General features: G+C 51.9%; 1 protein-coding gene across 1 annotated transcript in view; it reads left to right on the top strand.

The window, feature by feature from the left end:
• Nucleotides 1-1,685: 1,685 nt before the first annotated feature.
• SH3PXD2B (SH3 and PX domains 2B) overlaps nt 1,686-25,866 on the top strand; it is a gene marked incomplete at its 5' end in the record, with an annotated part of 74,764 nt that continues 50,583 nt past the window's right edge. The window contains 2 exons of the mRNA XM_084268864.1: nt 1,686-1,757; nt 14,401-14,481. Of these exons, the coding sequence (XP_084124990.1) occupies nt 1,686-1,757; nt 14,401-14,481 (153 nt within the window). The remainder of the gene's footprint in view (nt 1,758-14,400; nt 14,482-25,866) is intronic.

The raw sequence follows: 25,866 nt of genomic DNA, 5'->3' as shown, positions 1-25,866 counted from the left end.
TTGCAGTGCCCCGAGCTGCTCCCTGCCTTAGTCTCTGCTTTCAGCATGTGATGACCAGTAATTGTTTCATCCTCTCTTAATCTGCTTTCACCACTGTTCCACATCTCCCCAGTGTACACTTCTCTTACCAGCACAATGCACAGCTGCTTTGGATGTTTTGTTTTCCTTGCCATCCTTTGGAGGATTCGTGCATCTTTCAAGGCTTTTAAAACCAGTGAAACTCTGCTCAAGCCTGGGCACTCCACATAGCATTAAAACCTGCAGTTCTGCTGCCTGACAGTGTTTTCCCAGGCTTTGACTCTTGATTAGCACTTCAAGGTCCAAACCCAGCATCCCTTACAAAGGTCAGGGCTTTCCTGATGGGAGAAGGAAGGGAGGGCTCTTCAGGGCCTCTTCAGGACTTTCTGCCTTCAACTGAAGAGTCACAACAAGGCTGGAGCAGGGAGGGGAGAGAAGTGCAGCAAGTCCACAAGTAAACCAGCCCCACAGTGGCATGCCAGCAGGTCAGAGAGGTCACCAGTGGTGTGACATCCCTTTCGGACAACCTAGCATCCTTCCTGCAGTCATCTCTGCAGGGGCACAGTGGTGTTGGGCTTAGCTGAGTGGGAGGAGGATGAAGATGAGCCCTTTGGGTGGGCAAAGCTGGGCCAGGGGGCGGGGGGGGTGGGTGTGGGGGTGTGGGCAGTAAAGCCCTGGCAACCTGTCCACACCTCCATTAATTCTCTGGGGTGGTTGTAGCAAAGTTAACAGTATAAGAAGGAGCCACGTTTAAGGAGTTGCTAAGGAGTGAGATGAGCTGTCTGTGATTAAATTAAATCCATATGAAAGCTAATGACCTGCCAGCGCAAGCCTTGAGTAACTTTAAAATGCAATTAAATGCCCAACGGGGAAAAGAGCTGTGGTTATGCCATGTGTTGAGGAGCTGCTGGGAAGACAGAGGCTGTGGATGGTGCTGATGCAGAGAAGTGCCTGGTCACTGCCTTGCCCACGAGCAGAGCTGGGCACCAAGGGCGGCACGAGGAGCTGGGCTGCGGAGGAGGAGAAGCGGGATGCTCAGCTCCCAGGCTGTGTGGGTTGCTTGGGGTAAGGAGCTTCTGGTCTGACCACACCAACAGCCAAGAACGGCACCTTTTTCTGCCCAGCTCATTTCCTGGATCCTTTAGTGGTGGTTGTGGACAGGTCAGCACCACCTTGGGGGCTGTTGTTATGGGACAAGAGCGGAGCTAAGTCAGAACCTGGTTGCGGAGCCCACGCACAGGCCAGCCATGCCCGGCACGGTGGGCAAGCTCGGACCCCTTCCAGCCCCCATAGCCACCTCCCCGCCACGGGCAAACCAGCTGCACGCACCCCTGGAGAACCCCTGCCCTCGGACACAGCCGGGTCGCCTTCTCCCCCCCCGCACCCCGGTCCGGCGGGCAGCACGACCCCACCAGCGGCACGGAACGCAGCGGACGGGCGCTGCCGGCCGCCCCTTTAAGCAGGCGGCGGTGGGGCCGCCCCGCCAGCCGGGATAGGCCGGGACGGGCCGGGGCCGCCTCCCGCCCTCAGCAGCGGGCGGGCGAGCCGCTCGGCTCGGCTGGGCTCGGCGCGGCGCTGCAGGCACCGGTCCCGGCTGCGTGCGCCAGTGCCTCCCCCAGCGCCGCTCCCCGCTTCGCCGCTGGCGCCGGGCTGCGAGGGGCAGAGGCATGCCCAGGCGGAGCATCGCGGAGGTGAAGGTGCTGGACGTGCAGAAGCGGCGCACCCCCAACAAGCACTATGTGAGTGGCTCTGCTCGGGGCGCCCCGCTCCGCCGCGCCCGGCGCTGGGCGAACAAAGGCCGGGCGCTGCCGGCTCCGCTGTCCCGGCGGCGGGCAGCGACCGCGGTGCTCCGACCCCGGGGTGGGAGGGAGGAGAGGGAGGAGGACAGCGCGGTCCCTTCCGCCCCCGGCGTGCCCCGGTGCCCCTCCTGCCAGCGGGGCGGGGGGGTAGGGCGCGCTGGCTCTTTCCCCCAGGCCCCCGATGCCGGGGGAGGCGGGCGGGGAGGTCGCCGCGCCGCGGGACCAGAGTTCGCGGTGACCCTGTGCGGGACCCGCCGGGGAAACGCCGGGAGGTGCCGTGCATAGCTGCGGGCGGGATTTGGCCGAAGGGGCTCTAGGGCAGCACGGACCCGGGAGGAGGAGGAGGAGGTGTCTGGGCACCGCCGAGACGTGCCACTGCTTTCATGAGAGAGCAGCGCTGGGCAGAGGGGCTCTGAAACCTGTTGGCTGCAGGGTCCCGGGGCAAGGGACCCTCTGGTTCCTCCCTCTGTGCTTGGGACGGTGCTGCCGTCCCCACCGAGATGCTGCCTCGTGTCCCCTACACCCCTTCAGCGTGAGCCGCTCAGGGAGCGCGTTCCTGCACGCTCCAGGGCATCTTCCAAACTGTTGTGGGTTTGTCTGTTTTAGAAGGGGTTTTTTTGTTGTTGTTTGGTTTGGTTTTATTTATTATTTAAACTTTAGTGTGCTTCCAGGCATCTGTGGAGGTCTTGTGGGTGAATCCTGGCAAAAACCATATAACAAAACCCAAAATGTTCTTCCTGCCGCATTTGCCTTAGACGGGGGTGACCCAGTGACACACTGCTCATGGCGCGCTGGGGTTGTGCGGATGTGGTGTTCGCTTTGGCTGGAGTGTGTTGTGTCAGCAGGTCCAGGCTCCCTGAGCTCTTGGGACATCAGGCTGGGTCACCCCAGCTGGTTTGCGTCCGTGAGCAGCAGTCACAGGAAAGCAGAGGGCAGGATGGAGGGGAGGGTGATGGGGGCTGTGACCCTCTCCTTGCATCCAGGGATTTGGCGTGGCTGCTGCTGCCAAACCCTTTATCAGCCCTTCTTCCTCTCCTGCCCTGCCTGCAGCTCTATCAACCCTAGCTGAGCCTGGCCCCAGCTCCAGATGTGTCCCCCTTCCTGCCATGTTCATCTCAGACTTACTCATCGAGGCTGGGTTATGCATCCGATCTGGAGGAGCATGTACGTGAGGAGGTTTGCTGAGCTGCGTACACTCCTGTTTGTCTTGGCGGATCTGTTGCACTGCTGTCAGGTCCTGTAACGGGATTTGGACGAGGTCGCCTGTGGCTGCTCCTCTGCTCTCCTTTCAGGCTTTCACATGCTCTTGCTGGGGCTGGGGGCTCCACACACCCCTCAGGACCTGCACCCCATGGCTGGGATATGCACCCCAATTGCTAGATACAATCTGTTTTGGGCACTGTCCTTGCTTACCCTCTACCCGCAGGGGTGAGGTGGGTGGAGTTGGGCATAGCACAAATAAACCCTGTGAAATGGAAAAAGATGGACAAAGGTGTTTTTAAACAGGAGAGGTGTATGCTGGGGCAGCTGGGTGGGGGCACTGGAGCGGAAGCTCCTTGGGTGGGGGGGAGAAAGTGACTGCTCATGACAGCCAGCTGTGCAGCCCAGCCATTGGGCCACCCGCTCCCTCCTCAACCAGCGGCTGGAGTCCTTTGCCTCTAACCTTTCCCTGTACTTGTCTTGGACCGAAACCTGGCAGCATGAGCCAGCGCGGCTGGCGATGAGGCTGAGCCCAGGGAGGGGCAGGCAGCTCACAGGCAGCAGCCTCCCCTGGGCAGTGCTGGAGTGAATGGGAGCGCTCGCCTTGTTTGAGGGAATCGATAGGAACTAGGCAGATTCACAAAGCCCATTAATTATATGGAATCAAACCCTTTTTTCCTTTTTTTTTTTCTTTCCCCCCTTTTTTTTTTTTTCCTCCTGCCTGTAAAGAGGGAGAGGAGGGGCAGCAAATCACGGCTGAGTCATCTTACTTTAAACTGTATCTGCTGGCATGCTGCAAATCCGAGTCAACCACAAAGTGTACATGTTAAACCTTTGCTCTCTGCCTTCTCGTTGCTGAGCACAAACGTGCTCTCCATCCCCAGGGTCAGCCGCTCGCTGTGCCCGGGAAGGCTGTAGGAATACTCCGGCTTTTCCTCCCGTAGCCTCCTGACCGGTGGGTGACCCGTGCTGCTCGGGCTCAGCCTCCTCTCTACATTGGTGAGAGGCCTTTCTTTGCTGGACAAAGGTTCGGTTGTGTTGGCTGCAGTGAGGCCACGGCAGAAAGTCGCGAATTCCAGTTTCCCAGAAAATTGAGCCGAATCCAGTGTTTCGAAGCCCTTATTGATGTCTGTGGTGGGGAGGGGCTGTGGGAAAGGCTGGCTCTAGTCTGGCCGGTGTTGTTCTCCTGTCACCTTGGTAATTGATACAAAAAGAGTTGTGCTGCCTGGTACAAAAACTTGGGCTTTTCGACAGCTCTGGTTTGAAACAGGAGGCAAAAGTGTTCCCTCAAAGCATGGGGCTGGCTGGGCAGGCACCCAGCCTGGGGCTGGGTAGGGCTTGGGTAGCAGTGTGCCAGCTTGAACATGTGTCAGGCTGAGTGTCGGGGTTCAGCTGGGGACCTGGGTGCAGCCCCATGCCCCTCGAACATGTGTGTGCCTGTCAATGGCACCGACTCAAATCCTGGTACAGGAGAATGTTGGTGCAGCCTGCTGCTGTCCTGCTGCTTCTCACTGTGTGTCTGGTGGCTGTGCTCCCCTAGAAGGATGTGTTGGGACAGCAATGCTCTTGCCTGTCTATCCTCCTTACCCTGGTGACAGATCAGTACCCAGCCTGAGGGCGGGAGGAGCTGTGTGGGTTGCTCAAAGGAAACCCAGGCATGTTTAAAGCCATTTGGGGGATAGGGAAAATGAGAATGGCCTCTCAGTTGCTTTTCCCCTCAGTTGAGGTGTTAAACCCCTTGGTGGGTGCTACAGCGAGCACTGCTGGCCAGACTCAGGCTAAATGGCAGTTAGAGGGGTGTGCTTTCCCCTTGTATGCTGCATTCCCTCCTGTCAGCCTTGCGCTCCTGGAAGGCTCTTGCTGCTGTGGTGTTGGAGTGGCACGAGCCCGACCTGTCTGCTCCCGTTCTCACCAAACCAACTACACTCACTCTCATGGAGGAGCCAAGAGGGGAAGGACAATGGAGTGATGGGGACCTTGAATTTGCTCTGCCAGCTGTGAAAGCACACGGCTTTGTATTGCAGTGACACCTCTCCTGGGCTGCTTCAACTGTGCTTGTGCCACTTGTGTCTTTTAAGCTTTCTTTTGTGGGTGGTACCTGGAAGGGGCAGAGGGGAATGTTCCTTTTGCAGGTGCTTGTTGCAGGATGCACTGCTCTGGTCCCATTGAGAGGGAGCAACTGAGCTTGGGATCCTGGCAGCCCATTGTCCAAGTGAAGAAGGGGACTCCTATCCTTCAGGCAGTGGCTGGAGGGTCACCCTGTGGTGACATTTCCCATACAATACTATGTTAAGTGATTACAGCTCGTGCCCCTCAGGGATGCTGCCAGATAGGGCTTCAAGGCCATACAGCAAATCTGAAAAGGCAAAGTCCAAGCGTAAAGTTTAAAAATAATTATTCTGGGCAGCAGAGTAGCAGACTGTCTTTTCTATGGTCTGGCCAAGTCTCAAATTCTGATAAATGAATGTTTATTCAGAAAAGACCCAAAACAAAGCCATAGTTGAAATGGACTGAATTTTCCTTTAAAGGACTTCACACGGGATCTTTTTATAGTTTTGTGTTTGTTATTCTCTAGTAGAAGCCTTAAAATAAAGCTTTTCCTTACTAAATCCAGATTTTGCCTGCTTTATTTTCCCCTTAGACCTTTGATTTTAATACAGCTGCAGTTTGTGCGTGTTTTTCTATGTTAATATCAATGCCATTGATTCACGTCTTCATTTTTAGAATCCCACCCACCAAGAACCATAGTTCATATAGTTTTCAATGGTTGCTCCAGAGTACAAACCAAAATTATGTATATAATTACAGGAAAGAGAGCGCGGGGTGCTGTTTGGTTGTGTTAGTTTATTGGGAAACATGGACTATGGTCTTGCAGGGCTTCCTTTCCCAGCCTCTGTGCACACACATACTGCTTTCAATAAGGGAAATTTAAACAAAGTGAACAGCATAGTATATTTTTGCAAGCTGAGTTAGCACGATTGCAAACTTGAAACAAGGTGAATACACATGCCCCTTGAGCTGCCTTGTTTGTGGGAGCTGCCTTGGGAAAGCAATTAACAGTGCGTGTTGGAATCTGGTCCTTACTTGATAGGGTCTATAGATGTTTTAAAACAAGTTTGAAAACCACATTTAAAAAGTAAACGTGTTCTGGTTTTGATGTGGAATTTGTGACAAGGTGGTAGGTGTCTTCTCTGCTTCTGTTCCCTGTAGTGGTGAGGCTGTTGTGGTTTCATTTGTTGCCCAACCCAAGCCCATTGCTTGTCTGGATGTGACCGTGGGGCATTGAGAGAGGAGTGCTCTGATGGCAAGAGGATGAGAGTGCCTCATCTACAGATGTGGTAGTTCTTTAGTGACATACATGTATAGCACAGATGTCTTCCAAAGAACATGTGTCCCCTGGGCCTGTGTGTTGTGGTCCCCTGGTCCTGAGTCACCCAGCTGAAGCAGAGCTCTGCAGGGACCTGGCATGGTATCACCCTGTACGGCTGCGTTATTTCTGCTGTTGTGAATCATACCGATTGCTTGGCTTAAAAAGGGCATTAGGGGATGACTCCCCTTTTGCTAGGCTGTCTGGGGAGTCACTGTGCTCCTGGTATGGTGGGAATGTCCTGTGGGAGCCGAAGGAGCTGGGTGCGTTTAGGTTGAGGGTGCAGGAGGTTAAAATGAATAGTGTGAAATCTATGCAGGGACCGTTAACTAAACTGGGGATGAAAGAGAGCAAAAGCCAAACCAGAACGTGTGAAGCAAGACTGAACCCAGGAAGCTGCGGCGAGGAATTTCTGAGTATGGGTAGCCTGGAGAGGTTTGGGGGCTTTCTCAGCATCCTTAGTGGTGTTTTGCTGCTGTATCCTGTGGTGCTGCTGTATCTCATCCCGTTTCCTGTCAGCTGGCTGATGCTATCCTGCTCAAGGCAAGGCACAGACAGGGTGCTTGGAGCCCATAGCTGGTACGAATTTGTGCCTGTCCTTGTGCCTGACCCTGTTCTGCTGCACAGTATTAGAGAGCCAATTGATCCCTCCTTCCCCCTCTCCTTTCAAGAGAGTTGGGGCGTAAGGGAGCGCCGCTGGCTTTGTGGATGAAAACCAACACTCAACTGCAAACTCTCCTTTGTTTCTCTTCCCTAGTCATGTTACTGAAGGCTGTTGAAAGCCTTGAATGTCGTAGTTCAGTGTAAGGGCCAAATCCTGCCTGGCACACAGCCACTGAGGCGGGTGCAGCTCTGCGTGGAGAGCTGGTGCTTGTACTCTGTTGCAGCGGTGAACTTCAGCACCAGGGCCATCCATCGCCTCTGCCTGCCCAGAGGTCCGGTGACCTTGATCCCTTGCAGCTTTGCTTTGGAGGGTATCTCTGTCTTCTGGCTGTTTCACATAGCAGTGGGAAATAGGAAGCAAATGAAACCATATGTTTGATTTTCAGTGTGATTGAGAGGAAAGGAAAAGGTGGTTGTACGACTGGGGGGGGCGAGTGGAGCTCGGTGGGTTGTCCTTGCAGTCCTTGCACTTGCTGTAACCCTGCATGCATGTGCTTCATCTCAGCAGCTCTGGCTGTGTGCTCAGGCAGCACCATGCCCTTGTGAGCCGCGCCACAGCAGAGCAGGAAGAGCTGTTGCTCCCAGGGAAGGGCTTTAGGGAGACTACAGTCGAAGGGATGAATTAGGTGGCTGCTTTGTAGTCCCGGGTGGATGGGCAGGTTGGCTTGGGTGGTCTATCCCGGTGATGAAGTTGTGCCTGTCCTCATGCTGCCTCCACCGCTGTTACCCAGCTCCTCCTTGTAACTCTGACTTGTTGCTTCTGCCTCTTTCCTCTGCTAAACCAGAGGGACTTTGGCAGCATCCCCAGTGCCATGCTGTTACTGCTGGGATCACTCCTCTGCGCCTTTCCCAGTGCTGTCTAAAACAGCGAGACCCTTCTCGGAGCTCTCCGTGCCCACAGAGCAGGAAGAAGGGGGTGACAAAGTTTCTGGGAACAGAGCTGGGGGCTGGCAGTCCCTCTCTTGCTCCAAGTGTCGGTGTCCCGCAGAACAAGAGCCCTGTGCTGCCTTCCCCAGCCCTGCACGCCCGTGGCGGCGAAGGCTGATGGAGAGGGGCCAAGCACAGCAGCTCTCCGCCAAGAACTTTCTTTGTTTCCAGCCACCTCCCTCCTTTTTTTTTTTTCTTTTCCTCTTACAATTTCCCACTCCCTTTTCTATATTAAACCCGCTCTGGTTTGGCTCAGTCCTTTGGTTTCTCTGCCCCTTTGAATTTCTGAGTACTCCTTTCTCGTGGCATCAGCTGCAGCCAGGGCACGAGGCTCTCTCATAGCTTCCCAGTGTTTCAGAGTGGGGAGGAGTATGGGTGGAATGGAGAGGCCGATGCTTTTTTCCCCTTCGCTGGCGAAAGATGCTTTAAATATGCAGGGCTTTCCACAGAGAGGTTTATTGTACATAGTCTTTCTGGACTCGAGACCACACAGGCTCAAACCCATTGGAAACAGCTCTTCAGACAGCTCTGCCTCTGCTGGAGGCTGTTATGTCTGGCTTTGCCATAGGAGCTTTGCAGAACAGCTGGGGACCTATGCTGATGCCCGTTGGTGGCGGGTGGGCAGAGCTGTGTGTCCCTGCAGCCTTGTGGAGGTGTCTTTCTGAGTGGCTGTGGCATTGCTTTCTGTCCTGTTATTGTTCACGTGCCTCTGGTGTGGAAATGAGAGGGTCTCAGTGTGCAGGAGCTCTGGGCATGGGAGTGCTCAGGGCCCAGGGAAGCTTGGGGATTCCTGCCGAGCTCCCCAGGGAGGGATGCTGGTGGGTTGCTGGCTCACAGAGCTGTGGGTGTGCTATGGGTATGCTGCTCCTGGGCTCCAGCTGGAGTAGCTGGATGGTGCTGAGCTTGGGCTGGACTTGCAGCCTTGTTCAGCTGGGTGCCAGGCAGGGAGCTCACAGGCCAGTCAGCATCTGCTCTCTCCCCAAAGCCTCCCTTAGGGGCTTTGTGTGTGTGTGTGTGCCCCAGCCAGGATGACTTGGAAGGCTCCTTGGAAGACTTTGGGAAAATTCTTCCTGTGGGAGGACAGAGGCTGAAACTTTTCTCCTACAACTTCAGTCTGCCTTTTTCCTCCCCAGATTTAAGCAGTCCGGCCTGATTCCCAGGCCATGTTTAGTGTGTGTCCATAGCATGTTTATGCAGGGAGTGCAGACGTGATTTTTCTAGGAGGTCACAGGGCCTCATGTTTCAAGAACAGGAAACTTCTTTTTCTCTGTGTGTATCTATTCTTAATCCTGTTGCCTCAAGTTAGTTGCTTGAATCCTTTCCTCTCTCTAGCCACACTGATGTATCAGGGCAACGTACCTCTTGGGGAAGGTGCAAGGCTGAGGGCTTGCAAAGGTCTCCAGAGTCCCTGGTCCCTCTGAACGGTGGAAGTCACCAGGAGCTGTTGGTATCTGCAGCACTGAGGCTCTTTTATCGGTCCCTGGAAGAACGCTGCCGCGGTCTGACAGCTCCTAGGGCTTACGCTTGGTGCTTCATTTCTGCAAGAGGTAAAAAACCAACCTGCCCTGGATGTGTGTCTGAGCAGGTCCTTCAGTCTCCCTGCTCTTCTGATGATGCCCATGTGGGAGCTCTCTCCCTGTCCTGGAGGGATGTCCTGGATCTCCCTAAAGCTTTCAGCCGCTGCAGGGTGCCAGTGTGTTTCCCCCAAGGCTGCAGAGCCCTTGCTGCCATGTGAGCTGACTGGCAGCTCTCCCTGACAGCTCTGTTAAGGTTGGCCAAGTGCCATTTGCATTTCTTTTAGCAACCTGTCATTTTTTGACAGTTCCCTTACGAAGGTTTTCAGTCCCACTTTCCACCAGCCCTTCTCCCTCTGAGCTGCCTCCCAGAGATGCTGGGGAGAGGGGAGAGCCAGTGTTACACCGGAGGGATGCTGAGCTTGCAGTGCTCTGCCAAGATCCCTTGGGCCTTTTTTTTTTTCAATCCTTGTATGTCTCCTTAGGGCACTTGGTTTCAACCATGACCAAGGAGAATGTTGGGCAGTGGTGGTCCTGATGTTAAACTCTCAATTGGTAATTTTGATGTAGTTGGTATGTGGCCAGTTACTTGTAATGTCAGGAGTCTGGGGAACACAGGGAGTTTGGGAGCCTAATCCCTGTGGTGTCTGTCAGAGTTCAGCCTTTTGCATCTGCTGACTTCCATTTTCTATGAAGGATCTGATCTGCTCCTGCCCTCCAAGGGACAGGAACACGGGGAGTGTTTGGTGTTAATGTGAAGTGTCCTTCTCCAGCGCTAAACAACATCCACCTACACCCCCAAAACTGTCCTGGGTTCCTCTGCACCCCCTGCCCTCAGCCTCCAGGGTCTTTTCACATGTCTTGCTCTGGCGTGGTTGACCCACTGGGAACTCCTCCTGCTCTGTAACGGGGGCTTGCTGCAGCGTGGGCCATGGTGCGAGGGCAGGGGAGCTGGCGACTGACAGAGGAGTGATGGGGGAGACTGGGGTGTGTGGTTCTTTTAACCCAAAACCCAGGATTTTGAGTGCATTTGAGTGACTCTGAAGGCTCTGTACCCCTCTTCTGCAGCTTGCTGTAGTAGGACAGATGCCATGAACTGCATCTCAAGGATCTCAAAAGCACAGGCATGAATTTCAGCTGTGTTCCCCAGACCTGCGGCTCAAATGAAGCTAGGGAGGGTTCAACCCCTCTCATATCTCCTTCTTCCAAAACTCAGCTTGGCCCAGTGCCTTCAGGCATCAGACCTAGCTGTGAGGTTTGACGTGACACGTGTGCAGCAGCACAGGATGGAGCAGAGGGTCTTGGGTTGGGAGTGGGGCAGGGCAAGGCATCCTTTCCGGAGGGAGGGGAACCACTGGTTCCCAGGTTTCACCGAGTCAGCTAGTTCCCTCCATGGTGCAGACCCTGCTGCTGGCCTGGGAAGGGCTGTAAATATTTAGATAGCTCTGCCTGTTGGTTTTGGCCAGGGTCCCAGCCCACATGATGGGGTTGCAGAGCCCCCCTCCTGGATCTGGCTGCCTGCTGCCTCCCTGCCATCTGCTTGGCTCTCTCACCCCTCAAGTGGGATCTCAGCAGTGCCCCCCTCATTCCCAGCAGTGATCCCCATGGGGGCTTGTCCCTGAGGCAGTGCCAGCTGCAGCCCCAGGAGATCCCCTCACTCTTTCCATGGAAAAGGCCTGCTGGTGGTTTCTCTGTGTTATTTCTTTGAAGGACCATAGAAATTGGAGCTGGAGAAGACCCATGAAATAACTGTTTCCATCTGCCTTCACCCACACAGCTGGGCTGGGAAAAAGCCTGTCCTTGGAGCAACCTCTGCAGGACTGAGGGCTGTGGGAAGAGGGGATAGGGTGGCCCCTACCAGGACAAAATTGGGTTGGTTTGGGCTGCTACTTCGTGGTGGGTGCTCTTGGCAGGCATGGTGCAGTGCCAGGCTAGGAGGTCAACCTTCAGACCAAATGCAATCCTTTCAAAACTATCGTGATTGAAAGTGTCATCCAAAAGCACCTGAGAAAGGGGTGGGTGGGTGCCTGTGGGAGCTTGGTGCCTCACTGTCCCCAGCCCCTGTGAAAATGACTGCTGGGTGACTGACTGCACTGCTTATCCCTTTCAAAATGTGCCTTTTTGATGTTAGTTGAGGTGAGTACCTGAGTTATGCTTTCTGGTGTCTTTTATGCCCATAGGACAGTAGGAACTGGATTAGGAGTTGACAGAGGCAGAGATCTGAGATGGTTTTGGCCAACAGAATACCTTGGTAGGATAGTCAGAGTGAAGGATGAGGAATATGCACAAGGAGAGGAAGGCAACATCACTGAGACAGTGTTTTCATAGATATTGAGGAGCTCCCACTCCTGTGGGCTTCCCCATCTCTTCTGCTTGTTCTGAGTAGATGAGGAGAGTACCCCTGGAGACCTTTCTGCTGTTCTGATGGGATGTGCAGGAATCTGTTATCCAGAGTCCAGGGAGATCTGCGTTTCAGCAAAACAGGAGTGAGCTCATTGGTTGGGGGAAATACTCCTTCCCTCAACTGCAAAGGTTATAATAAAGCATGGTGTGCCCTCAAATCTCATAGCTTTATTACCCTTAAGAGCTTTGAATTCATTTTGGCTTGAGTAAATCCACATCCTGATTAAAATCCCAGTCTAATAAGCTGTTGACTCCAAATAAAGGCAGGATAGGAATAAACAATGAAGAAAAGTTGGCTCTTCCTCCTGCCCCAGTGGAAGGCTTTCTCCAGGCAGGCAGCCAGCAGTGATATAACTGTAAAGTGTTGTAGACTGGTAAGAAAGCTGGGATATCAGCTGAGCTTCCAACCAAAATGAGCTCATGCTGGCCTGCCTGCAGGTCCTGGGGTGAGGGTAAAGGCAGCTTGGATGCTTGTTAAGTGTCAAGTTAACGCTTCGCTTGCTGATGGTGTGGTGGTGACTGTACAGATGCTCTTAGATATTCCAGAGGCCACATCATGCAACTTTAGATGTTGTCATTGCAAACTGTGGTCAGCCAAGTTGTCTGTTGAGGTCTAAAGGCCTATTTGTCAGTGGGTATTGTGCCTGACCCAGTGCAGAGTGCCTGTCAAGCCATGTTTGGTGGTAAATAAGCACGGTGTCTTGGCCTCCCTATAGCAAGTCATGGTCCATCCAGGTCTCCACAGCTGCTACGGATGGTGTCTTGTAGGAGCCCTGTCTTCCTTGTGTTAGTGTTCAGAAAGCATGGCTTCTTCAGCTCCAAAAAGGGATTTCTGTATGAAAGGAGAGGATTGTGGTGAGCTGAATCAGGTCTGTGAGGCAACGCTGAGTAATGCGGGTTTTGTCTGGAAGAGGCTGCTGGTGCCTGTGACACCCAGCCAGCCCACTGCAAGGCAGCAAAGCAATTGCAGCAGCTTCTGAGCTGATCATCTGGTTTAAGAAGAGTGGTCATTGAATTCCTGGGTTGAAAGTACTGAAGTTCTTTATTCTAGCAGTAAGAGCTTTTTGTTCATTTGCTGCCTTGTTTTCCATCTTACTTTGGAAGTTATTCCTCTGGGAGAGGTTGTGGTTCCTCAGGAGTCTCCTCACCTTGGTGGGTCATGCTGTGTCAGCCCTCTGAGCAGCAGAATGACCTTTCAGTTAGATTTTTAGTATGGCATTTGGTTAGGTTTGAGCTCAAATAATTTAGCATTGAGTCTCCTGGTGTTTGAGTTTGGATACTGGGCTAGGATGTTGGTCACATTCCAGCATCTGGAAAAATGTGTGTCCCTCTGGGAAACCTTGTGAAACTCTTAAGGGATTCTGTTTTAAGCACCTAAATGTCAGCATCCTAAGAGCCTTCATTCTTCATTATGTTGGTGAAAGTTGTGGCAGCTCTGTTCACCTGAATTTCTGAATGTTTTGCCCTTGCTTCACTGGATCAGTTCTTGAATCTGTGGTGGAAATAAGCAGGATGTGAGGGTTAAAAGAAAAGCTGAACATGTCCTGACTCTGCTTAGTCAATCTGTTATCAGTTAGTGAGGGTTTGCATCACTTGAATGTTACATTGGCATCTTGTCAGGGGTCATCTTTGGCTTCTGCATGGAACAAGCAAGGACATTAGACATATAATTGCCTAATTCTGTTATCTGCTTGTTGTCTTTCATAGAAGAGTAGGAAAACTGGGTTGGGGAGGTGTTTGGTAGGGGTTTTTTTTGTTTGTTTGTTTGTTTTCATTTATTACCAGTAAAAACGTGGTCATATGGTCTATGAATAAGCTGGTATTACTGGGTTTGATTGTGTAGCATTTTAAGGAATAGGAGGGTAATTTGCACCCTGCAAGTTTAAGTAAAACCTCAGAGCTGCTTATGGAAGAATGTATGAGAGCTTCAAACCTCTTGGGTTTGGGTTCTTGCAAGCCCTAACCCTAGGACCTAGGCTGCTGGTGGGTGGTGATGTGGGCTGTGGTTTTGGGATCCAAGACTGACTTGGGTGGGAAGGGACCCCAAAGCCCATCTAGTTTCACCCTCCTGCCATGGGCAGGGACACCCTCCACTTGCCCAGGTTGCCCAGAGCCCCATCTTGACATCAAACTTGATGCTGCAGCCACTGATGCGAGGCCAAGGCATAGGTATTAACTCTTGATGTGTCTGTGACTGGAGACACTTGAACTGTCTATGTAAAAAGACAAGTCCTCTCACATTCAGTGTGTGCCCCTGTTTAGGGACAGGGGACTGTCATAGTTCACAGCTATCAGTAAGTATTTAGTAGACACCTAAGTTGCAGCTGTGGAATTTAATAATTTAATCTTGCATAGTTTCCAGTATTGCTGAAATGACTTTAAGTGGTGCAGTGAACTTCCCTGGTTGATGCCCAACTGTGGAGGCTGCGCTGGCAGCTTTAGCAGTGTTTGGGTCACGGTGCTGGTTGTTGGGTCACTCCTCTCTGACTTCTTCCTTTGTTCCCTGCAGGTGTACATCATCAAAGTCACCTGGTCCAATGGGTCCACAGAAGTCATATACCGACGGTACAGCAAGTTCTTTGACCTGCAGGTAAGTGTTTTGCCAGTTCTTGGGGTTTGGACTTCTGAGGGTCGAAAGCTGTGGTGTGTTGAGAAGTGTGGTTTCTGCCTTGTGCTACGCATGCCTTCTGTAATCTACCAGGAAATGTGTTGATCTGAAGAAACTTAAGTGCAATTTTGGACATCCTTGAAGAAAGCCAGAATAAGGCAACCTCAAAAGCTGGACTCCTCACTCCCATGCCTCTGGCAGCTTTTGCCTGTCCCAGTGTTGGAGCTTTGGTGTCACTCCTTGCACTAAGTGCACGCAGGGCTGCGTAGGTGTGTTTGAGTTCCTCCAACAGAAATCTGTGCAAGTGGTGAGGGTTTTTTTTTTGCTGGGGATTGTTGTTTGCTTTTGGGAGGGGGATTTATTAAAGTTAGGCTCAAATTCCATTCCCGTGGAGCTTATACCGTGCCTTTCCCAGCTGCTATCACAGCAGAACAGCACGGCTGCTGAAAGACATCGCTTCCCTGGGTCCAGGTCCCGCTGGCTGGTGTTTCGGGGAGCAGGCACTGGGGAAATGCTTGCTGCCCAGTGCAAGACACTGCCAGCCCAGAGGGCAGCTGACAGCAGCTGCTTTAGCAATTACCTCCCAGTGCAGGGGGAGATGGGGAAAAAATGGAGCCAAGAGGGAGGGAGGAGGCTGGAAAGGCAATCGGGACAGGCTGGGATGCAGAAAGCCGAAGCCCGTGTTCTGGGCGAGCAGGCAAAGGGTGTTTTCCACCCCCTCCTTGGTGGAGATGAGCCAAGGGGTCTGGCTGAGCTTTATGAGCCAAAACACAAACTGAGCTGCTGGAACAAGCTCTGTGCAGATGAGAAAGGAAAATGCATGAAGTGATCTATGGACCGGCAGCAGCTGCCAGAAGAGTCACTGGCACATCCCTCCTGGCCTCTGTAGGGGACTGGGAGAGGAGCTGGGCACCCTCTGCCTTGACGACGCGCTCACGTGAAGGTGAGCGTCACTGTGGGCTTTATTTGAAAGGGTCCTGTGATTGCTTGGGAATCAGGATGCCTTTCCTGCATCCAGGCACAAATATGCTGCTAGTTACAGTGCATCTGGGCCTGCCTAGCAAAGCAAAAGCCCAGTGGGAACCCAGATGGCTTTCCCAGGTTCAGCTAGTCATCTGGCTCCAGGTCAGCCAACAAAGCCTGGGATTGTGTGAGACGGCTGCTCACACTGGTGATGCCCAGTCCCTTCCACGACAGGGCACCTTCCCTGGAGCTGTGGACATGGCCATGAGGGTGACCACATTGAGTGAGCCCTGGCATGGCAGATGAGAGCCTGGCTTTGGCAAGGCCCCATGTGACCTTGCCTTGCCCCATACTGGGTAAGGTAAGGTAAGGTAGGGTGTCATGGGAGGCCGCTGGTGCAGGCAGGGGTTAAGCTGCATGCAGCTGCTTGTGTAACCAAGGAAATATTAAAGAAAATAAACAGGGAACAGCTGTTGGGCAGCAGCCAGGACTGGAAGGAAATGGAGCTCAGCACTTCCTTCTTTGCAGCATCTTGTCTTTGCCGGTGCTCCAAGGTAGTGGCCAAGCTGGTGCTGTCACTTGCTGCAGGGGGTACAGTGTTTGGGGGCTCATCTGTGATAAAACTGTGCCTCCTTCTGTGCTGTTTCCCTGGCTGCCTTGTTCCTGTGGGGAAGGATGTGTAGGGAAGTAGTAGCCATCCTTCCTCTCTTCCTCCCCTTCCATCGTGGCTGGGGCTGTGCATGCTTCTCCGTGGAAAGTCACTAAAGGCTGTCTGGAGCCAGAGGCACAACTGGCTCTGTAGAATACCCTGGACCACCTTTAGAGGCAGAGGTGCTTTATATATATGTAAATAGCTATTTCTCTCTCTATATATATACCATGGAATCCTAGAACCATGGAATCTCCTGAGTTGGAAGAGACACATAGGGACCATCAAGTCCAGCTCCTGGCTCCACACAAGCCAGCCAGCTTGGATCAGGGACTGAGTGCATCGTCCAGGCACTTCTTGAACTCAGCCCAGCTCACAGCTGTGACCACTTCCCTGCAGAACCTGTTCCAGTGCTCGATCACCTTCTCAGTAAAGAACCTCTTCCTAACATCCAGCCTAAACCTCCCCTGGTGCAGCTTCATGCCATTCCTTCAGTTATGCTGACCAGCTATATATATATGTATATATGATTGTGCAGATGAGGAAATTTAAAGCAAACATCTACCCCCTTCTCTGTTCCCTACAGATTTTTTCTTGGGGGAAAAAAATAACCACTCCTCTTTGGCTGTGTTGAAAGAATGAATGAAACTGTGGTTTTTCCCTTCCTTCCCCCTTATCACACATGCTTCCTGGTGTCCTTATTTTAAACTTGTGGTGCAGTACAGTGGAAATTGGATTGAAAGGCGAGGAGTGAAACAGATCCTCTTAGCACAGTGGAAAAAAATGCTCTAGGTAGGCTTGGTAGCACTGACTGTTGCTGTTGCTGGAGGCCTTTATTAAATGACTGTTGGATGATTCTATGCCAATTTTAGCTCTTTAGGCAGAAACTTTCCGTGCTGGAAATTATTCATGCCTCTGATTATTCAAAAAAAAAAAAAAAGAAAGAAATACAAAACCACCCACAAAATAACTGATTGGCTGAAATGGTTCAGCTGCTTCTGAAAAACGTAGTAAGAGGGGAAAAAATATTTTTCCCAGATCCATTTCTGATGATCTTTTTGATGTGTTGGAGGAAGAACTGGAAACTTGAGTCGCAGGTGATCCCTGTGTCAAGAATCTGTCTTTCGTGTTATCCCGTGAAAATCCATCCAAATTTATTCATACTCAGGACCTTGAGCAATCACAGTACATGAATGTTTGGGAAGAGTTATTTGTTAATTTAATATCCGCGTTCCCAGTGATTCTGGCTGCACTTTCCATGCTCCTGCCAGAAGCTGAGCAGGGGTTTGTTTCTTTAATAGCAGTGCTGGCCACGTTCAGGTGAAGGTTGATGCACCCTCTCTTGCTGTCAGTGACCCTCCTGCTAGGACCAGGCAGGAGGACAAGGATGCCATTTGATTCAAGTAGGAGAGAGGAGAAGAACTTCTTGGGGCAGGAGTAAGGGCTGGTGGTGGGGGTCTGCGGTGGGGGCTGTTGTGATGCTGCAGTTCCAAGCAGCCCAGACTTGGTCATGTGAGTGGTTGGGGATTTTCTCCGGATATTCCCTGTGGATCCACAGCTGAATCGGTTGTCACCTTCCATTGTGGCCAAACAATTATTTTAGGAGTAGGGCCAAGTAAAACACAGGCACGCTTACTACTGACAGCCTCGCCGGCTCGGCTGCTCCCACTGCAGCCAGGGAGCTGAGTGTCCTTCCCTCCCCAGCCGGACAGGAATGACACTCCAAACACAAACCACCAGCTCAGCTGAAACGGGGTGAAGCCTGGAGTCTGCCCAGTGCTGGCCTCTGCCTGTGTCGGGATGCAGAGATGTCACACCAGCCACTTTCTCCGCACTGCAGTGGGAACGCTGCAAGGCACCTTGCCGATCACAGCAGTGCTGCAGGCTCTGCCCTCGCCAGCTGGGAGTGTTCAAGGTGGTGTCTGAGTACTTTGAACTTCCAGAGCTCTTCCCTTTGGCTGTCACTGATAAAAGACTCGCCCTTTTCCACATCAGTCCTGGCTTACCACTCATTGTTGTAGCAGCCTTTCCAAGAACCATCCTGCTTTTCTCTTCCAAGGGTGGCAAGACCTCTTTTTGCCTAATTACCCATTTTCATCCCTCTGCCCACACCACGGGCCATCAGCTGGTCATGCAGGAGACTATCACCTCCTCTGTAGGCCAGTGACTGCTCGTTTTGCAGTTCACATGAGGCATAGGCTGCTTCCTCCTGGTCCCGGTCCAGCATTTGAAGCAGATGAAATGGTTACCCTCATCCCTTGGGAAGCAGCGTGCAGATCATGCCCTTTCCTGCTCTGAGGTCTTTACAGGAAGGCTCAGTGTACCGTGCCAGGTGGGGAGACTGGGGAGGGAATGCTTAAGCTAAGGAATACCCCCACCTCCTGTACAGTGCTTACTGCAGGAGGACCAGGGCAGTGCTCAGGAGTGTTTCTGCTGTGTAGACCCTCTGTGCTCAGATTCCTGCTCTCCCCACCATGCTTTCTCCATAAACTTTTTCTGTCACATGGCGATTTACATAAGAGCAACTTTTTAGTGATGAAATTGTAATTCTTAAGTTTGAAACCTCAGGTAACTGCATGATTTGTAGTAAATTGATAACTACAAACACTAAACTCGGTTCTGCACGAATCTTTTGGCTAGAGGAATAATTCTCCTCAAATAGGATTGAGGCTCTTTCATAACACTCAGCATGCCAGATGTGAGCTATTGGGAGCAGATGGATGCTGCTCCTAAGAAATAAAGGCAGTAAGATTGATGCTTGCAAGGATGCCAGTTGTATTCTGGACACTAATTGGGGCTGGCAGGTATGCTGGAAATGTTAGCTGGCATGGAAGTTGGTAATCAGATATGTGAGCGGCTGTCTGTGGTGAACAGAGATGGAGGATGAGGGTCTTGCATTCCTGAAAGATGCTTCCAGCCCTGCCGATGGGGGAAGAGCCGTGCAGTGACTGCAGGGTCTGTGGGATCGTGTTGGATGCATTGCAGCACATCTTTTGGAAGGATTCTCTCAAAACCATTGGCTGTAAGGAGCCACACTGATGGTTAGAGAACAGAACCTGGCATGGTTTTTTGTGTTTTTTATGGAAACCCCCAAAAGGAAACATTTTTCCCCACTCTGTAATTTTGAGCTCATCAACCACGACGGTTGTCATTTCTAGTCTTTCTGTGACAAAGTGTCACCGTTGTCTTGCTGCACTCCCAAAACATGCTTATACCCCAACCTGGCCCTTTTGCACTGTTCCTGCCACTACCAAATCCCTGTGCTTTGCCTGGGTGGGAGCCCCGCTTCGCATCTCATCCTTGTCTTCCTCTGCCTTTCAGCTGCAGCTGCCCACTCCTCAAGTAGGAGCCTTTTCCTGGCCCTTTTCAGTCCTCTCTGACATTCCATCATGGACAGCAGAGCTCACAAGCTGCTTGTGAGCTGTGATGGAGCTGGTTCTCTCACCTCCCCCTTGGAGCAGGCTTTGCCGTTCACACCATGCCCTGCCTTCTACCCACCGAAACAGTAGCTTGTCCTCTGGCAGGCAGCAGAAAGCCCCTAAAAATCAAATTGCCATTTAGGGTTGCCCTTCTGGGGGACAGGTTACCCTGGGGCTTTTCCCTTTGCATTGAAAAACCTTGTCCCATCTGAAGGCTGTAGGAAGACAGGGTAATATTGTGTGGCTGCTCCTCAGCACGACCGTGTAATTCTGAGCCAAGGGATGGAGACATGCCGTAGGCTGGAGTAAGTGTGCTTGCTGAACGGTTCAGAGACAGAGAGCTGGAGAATTTTAAGCAACGTTAAAAATGACTCTGGCTCTCTCCCCGACTCCTTTCTGTATGTGCATCAAGTGGGTTTCCCAGTCCTCCCGTTTGTCCATATGTTTAACAAATCCTCCAGGTTCTTAGCTGGAAACTTTTAGCTTTGACCCACCTGGAGCAATGTCATCTTGGAGAGAGTCCTGCAGCCCTCAGGCCAACAGCTTTGTGTGTAACACCAAAAAAAAAAATAGTCTGTTGAAGTGGTGCCTACTTCTATGAGAAAATTGGCAGAAGTCAGCAGTCTGTGCAAGTCGTCTCGACGTGGAAGACGGATTAGCCCTTCTGGAAGGGGTTCTTCACCTGCTGTGCACGTGTGGCTGTGAGGCAAAGATGGGGAGAGGAGAAAAGTCAGTATCCTTGTAATTCGCACTGCTTTTAAATAAAACATTGCACTAAAATGGGCTCAGAAGACACTAGCTGGCACGCAGAGGAGAATTGTTCTCACCAGCCTGCTTCAGGCCATTGAACTCTTGAAAAATTAAGATGAGCCTTGTGGGTTGCTGCCAGTACTGTGAGCCCTGTGCTTGCCTTCCTCTGCCTGCACTCCTCCTCCTCCGCTCTTTAAGCTGGTCTCCTGGCAGGACATGTTGGACTCCATGATCTCTTGAGGACCCTTCCAACCCCTACAATTCTGTGAACCCTACAATTCTGTGACACACGGTTCACAAAGTTGAATTAAGTGTTATCTTAATTCTCCAGATGCAGAAAGCAAGGGGCAGGCGTGCTGAGTAATGTGTCCCAAACAGCACAGGGCTCCTTCAGGTGGGAATTCCAGCTGAGGCACCGCTTGGACTTCACCTCTTTTCTGGGTCAAACCTGGTCCTGGTTGTCTCTTTGATAACAAAGCCCAAAGGCAGCTTGGCTGCAGGAGATGGATGTGTTTTTGTGCCCAGAGACTGTAAACAGGGCTCTCTTGATAGCTATTTCCTAACAGGACTCTTATTTCAACACTTTGGGGATTTCTGTTTTCTCCAGGGTTTATGGAATTCAGCAAAGTTCTGCACTGTTGTGTGCGCAATGTACTTTGCGGTTTCACCCCACCACGAAAATACATCACCAGGACCTCACTCTCAGACAGCTGGATCATGAAAGACAGGCCCTTGCGTGATCAAGGACAAGAAAAAAACCCACAGCTTCCTACAGTGAGGTTCCTGCTACAAAGCACCAGTGACCATTGTTTCTCTGTGTCCAGCCATGAGCCTAAGTGCAGCAGGCAGCAGTACAGAAGAGGTGAACTGCTGTAATGTAACCAGAAAGAAGAAACACTTTCCATGAAATGAGGACTAATTCCATCTCTGTAGAAGAAGCAGTCGGTATTTTTCCAGCAGTGCATCAAAGATCTTCATCGTTCTCCTCCTCCCTCCCTCCCTCCCTCCACAAAGAACACATACAGCCCAGTGCACTTCAGCCTAGTTAAATGTTGGCTCCTTAATTTTTCTCCCTCCAAATGTCTCCCATTTATAGCTTTCCAGCATTTGGCAGCCGGGAGCCAGCGCATTCCCGCGCGTGCTCGCACCAAGGCAGGTCAGCGCAGTTATAATTGGCTCTAGCTGGCACCCCCACTAGCTGCTGTGCTCGGTGCCTGGCAGCTGAGCGGGGCTGCGAGCTGCTGAAAGCCATGCCTGCTGCTGGGAAGCAGCAGCACGTCCTCCCAGGGTGTCAGCACTGGATGACAGTTCCCAGGGCCAGTGTACACCTGGGCGAGTGGGGCAGCACCAGCAACGTGCCTCTGGAAACCCTTTTCAAGTCTCGTGGCTAAAACCTAAGAGCTCCTAAGAGCACTTGATGGGGTTTGGTTTGTTGGAAGCTTTTGTTGGCCACTGTTTGCCCGTTCCCTTTGCTCCCAGCATGCTGCTCCGCAGGGTCTCTGCACCCTCACCAGGTCTCTGCAATCCTCCTCTTGTCTCCAGTGTGGTTTTGCTTCTTGCTGGTTTGCTGTGAGCACTGGGGGGGCTCCTGCTCGCCTCCTGGCTCTCAGCTCCCACTGCTCCCATCAGGTGGTTCCTTCATGTTCCCAGGCGCATCACCTGCGCTGCTGTGGTGGCCCCAAGGGAAAGGAGGGCTGGCTCGTGAGCCCATGCTCTGTTTATTCATCCAGCTTGGCACCCCCATGTCTTCTCCCCTCAGGAAACATTGTAGAGCAGCCAGAGGAGGCAGCTTTCATGGCCTTTGCTTCCCAGCCCTGGGAGAGGTATATCCCACATGAAGCATTAGTGTGATTTGGAGGGAAACCGGTGCTGAGCAGAACCCATGGAGAGGGGAGGCAAAAAGACAGGGTGGTTTAGAACAGCTTAAGCTCCTCATGTGGTTTTATTTGCTAGGCCTTTTGGTAATGTGACATTTAAAAGTTGTCGTGTAACGTGAGGAGAAGGGTTACACCCCTCTCCCTGGCTCAGGGGTGAGCTAATGTCCTTCCACTCCCCAACTGTAATGGCAAAAGCCCTGGAAGTTCAGCTGCCTTGTACCTGGGAGGGCTGAGCAGGATCCTCAGGAGGACAGGAGATTGCTGGTAGCCCCTCTCCTGCCCACTGTCCATGGGGTCAGTCCCTGGGGAGGTCCCCAGGGTCCCACTGCAGGAACCTGCCTGGATCCAGTTGTTGCTGGGGAATTCTATGAGGTTTGCATGGGTCTGGGCTGACACAAGCCCCAGCATCTTCTCCATGCTCTTAATCAGTCCCATGCAGCTCAGTCTGCTGGTGAAAAGACCTGCCATTTGTATTAGGTGGGAGCAGCCCTGGATCTGAAACGAGACAGCTTCAAGCTCGCTGATAGTGGCTGGGGAGAAACTGAGGACTGATAGCAGTAAATCAGTGCAAAGGAATCTGCTGGATGGTTAGGAGAGTGTCTGGGACCCGTTTATATCCCTAAATCTGTATACTCTAGTGCTGGCTGTAGCATGTGCCACATGCATAGTGTGGGCATCGGAGAAGCGGAACCATCTGTGCAGTTTTATGGTCCATGGGAGATGGAAAGAAAAGCTAGGAGAGACAGAGAGAGATGGTGTTTCTGGGCTTCTCCTGCCCTTGCAGAAGGAGGTGATAAAGCTGAAGGGATGATGTGTTTTTCCTGAGTTCTCACTTCTTTTCTGTGCCTTTCATATGATTATATGAGGCTGTCGCAGGTCTGTCGCGGTGCTGTAAATCACTACTCCTACACAGGCTGTTGGCAATGCTTTCACTGAAGGACGTCTTGCAGTCCCCTTGCAAACTGAGGTGTGGGCTTCTGCAGTGATCTCTCTGGGGTCCTGGTGGGTCTGGGGGATAAGTGAAGAATTTAACCTCCTGCTCTCCCTTCCCAAGCATCCATCTGAGAATGAATGCTCCTTCCCCTCCTTGTTTCCTCTCCTCCCTGAGGCTTGCCTGGCTCCTTGTTCCCATCCCTGGGATCCAGCACAGATTTTTGCTGGATATGTGGCAGGCAGGTGCCAGCTACTGCAAGGCTTCTCTGTTTGCTGGACCTAGGGAGACCTGATGGGGAGAAAAGGGTGGGTGTGCAGGATCTGCCTTTCCTCTGTGATTCATGCCTTCCAGCCAGCAGCAGGGAGGGGGGCCTCATTAACCAGAAAACAGAGAGGGGAAAACGTGACATGGTGCCAGCGGGTGGATGCTGCTGGGCTCCAGCAGATCCTGTCCCTCCGTGGTGCCATGGTGACTCTGTGGTTTTCCTGCCAGCGGCTGAGGCTTTGCTTCTCCACCACTGCGGGGGTGTTGCAGTGCTGCTGGATACACTGCACCCCTTCTGCTCATCTTCCCATCACCTCGTGGCTCCCACGCATCCCCAGGCTGTGGGCTGCTGCTGTATCCCCCGTTTCTTGGTGATTTATATTCTAGTGTTATCTAGGATTGTGGCATGAGCAATAACGTGTGAAAAATGATCCCGTGTGATCTGACAGCATAGGAGAGCCAGTGTTTTCCCTGTCTGCATTCCACCTCCCTGAGCCTTTCTGCCTTACCCATTCGATGCCTCAAGGCCTTTGCAGTGGGGGTGACTCACTGAGCAGTGAATTACAGGTCAGGTTTATGGCTCTCTTTTCTGGGCAGAGTGGAGATTAGATTTTAGAGATCAGGTTAGAGAGGTGTAATTAAGGTTAGTGGGTTTACTGTTTTCATACTGCCTCTGATAAGATTTAGGGTTTGGGGCAAGATAAGGCTTTCATTCAAAAGGCATTTTGTCGGTGCTGATACCATGCAAAATTAGCCAAACCAGGTATATTTTAATAGGCAGGGTGCTGTTGTGCACTTTATGGAGAACTCCTTGTGCTCCTGTTTTCCTCTGCAAGCCCAGCTTGATGATGGTTTGCCACCAACTGTGGTCTGGTATTGGACCTTTTTGGTGAGCAAGAAAATACTCTGTTGTACCAGACTTTGAGAAAGTGCCTCCCTTGGTAAGCGTTTTGGGTGCAAAGTGCTGTGGGACCCCTTCGGAGTTGGTCCCCCCTCCCCAAGCTGCAGCAAACCAGCTCGTGTCCCTGCAGGCCTGGAGTGGTTCCAGGAGGGTCAGGAATGAGGAAGGGAAGGAGGGTGGGGGTGAGACCTCTCCCTGTCTTGTGCTGCAGGTGAAAAAGTTCAGTTGGTTCAACCGTATCGTGCAACTTGACTCTGGGGTAGGTGGGCAGCCTGCCCCTGGCACCGCAGAGCCGAGGTCTTCAGCCTCCCAGAGTTCCACTTGCCTTTTCTTTTCCCTTTAATTTTAGTTTTTTAGGAAAAAAAAATTGCTGAAAAAGGAAGGAAACATCACTTCTTAGAAAGTTTGAATTGTAGGTCTTCATCTCTGCCTGAGGGCATTGCCCCTCTCCAGCCCCAGGGAGCACTGCAGTATGGAAACTGCCAGCATCTCTGGTAGGAACCCAAAATTCTGGAGTTCTCACCCCATCTCAATCAACAGAAAGTTGTAATCCTGTATTTTTTAACTGCATGCATACATGCTGATGAAATGGCTGCTGAAGAAGGCTTGGTGTTTGGCCACACAGAGTGCCAAGCCAAATGGGGAGCTGCACAGCTCTTCCAAATGGTGAGGTTTCCTCGTCCTAAGTTGGGAGGAAGTTAGTGTTTAAGTTTTAGCAAGGAAAGAAACTCAGTTCTCAGTGTAAAACATTTTCTGGAATTTTTGGCTATTAATTCTTTGGGAAAAAGAAAAGAAATTAAAAAAAGCTTTCCCCTTGATTTGTCACTTAAACCATTAAAAAACATAAAGTAATTGTAGAAGTTAGGTTTTACTGTTCAAATTGAAACACGAGTTGAAATGGATACTCCTCTGCTGATCTCTCTTCTTGGCAAATCAGCATTTTTCCAGTTCTCTTCCTCTCCCTCCACCCCTCCGCCCACGTCCAGGAAACAAAAACAATCCCATTGGAAGTTTCCCCATGGAGCTCTGAGCTTTCCAGGGGAGGGAGACAGACACACCACTTCCCACCTGCCAACAGGTGGCTGCTTTAAGCCCCCAAACAGCGTTGGCTTTTTATCCATCAGTGAGTTTGGCCAGAGGCTGTTCAGATTTGTCTCTCCGTGTGTCTGCGGTGAGATTACGCTTAGAGAAGAGCTCAGAGATGAGGATCCTGTCAAGCTTTGCGCTCTTTAGTGGTTACTCTTTAGTTACGCTGGTAAACCTCAGCATTGTTTGATCTCCTCCTGTCCCGGTTGGGTCCTAGAAAAGCAGATGCAGGGTACATGGTTTGGGTTGACTTATGTGTGAAACTTCCTTTTCCCTGTTTAAATGTGCAGAAGGCAGCAGGGTTGCTGCCCTTTGCCTGCTGCTGGGGCTTCTCCACAACGCCTGTGTTTGCTGGCTCTGGGCCTTGGGAAGGGGCGAATATCCTGGGTTAGGATGGCGTTCTCCTGGAGCTGCATTGCATCTTGTTTCATGCAGTCCCAAGGGCTCTCTGTGGGGCTCCCCATACCCCAGCTCCACCGTGCACTGCTCCTACAACTCTTCCCTGTTAAGGGCATTAACTCTTC

This window comes from Gallinula chloropus (assembly GCF_964237585.1).
Source record: "Gallinula chloropus genome assembly, chromosome: 10".
In the NCBI taxonomy this organism is placed as follows: Eukaryota; Metazoa; Chordata; class Aves; order Gruiformes; family Rallidae; genus Gallinula; species Gallinula chloropus.
This window is presented reverse-complemented; position numbering and strand designations above follow the sequence as displayed.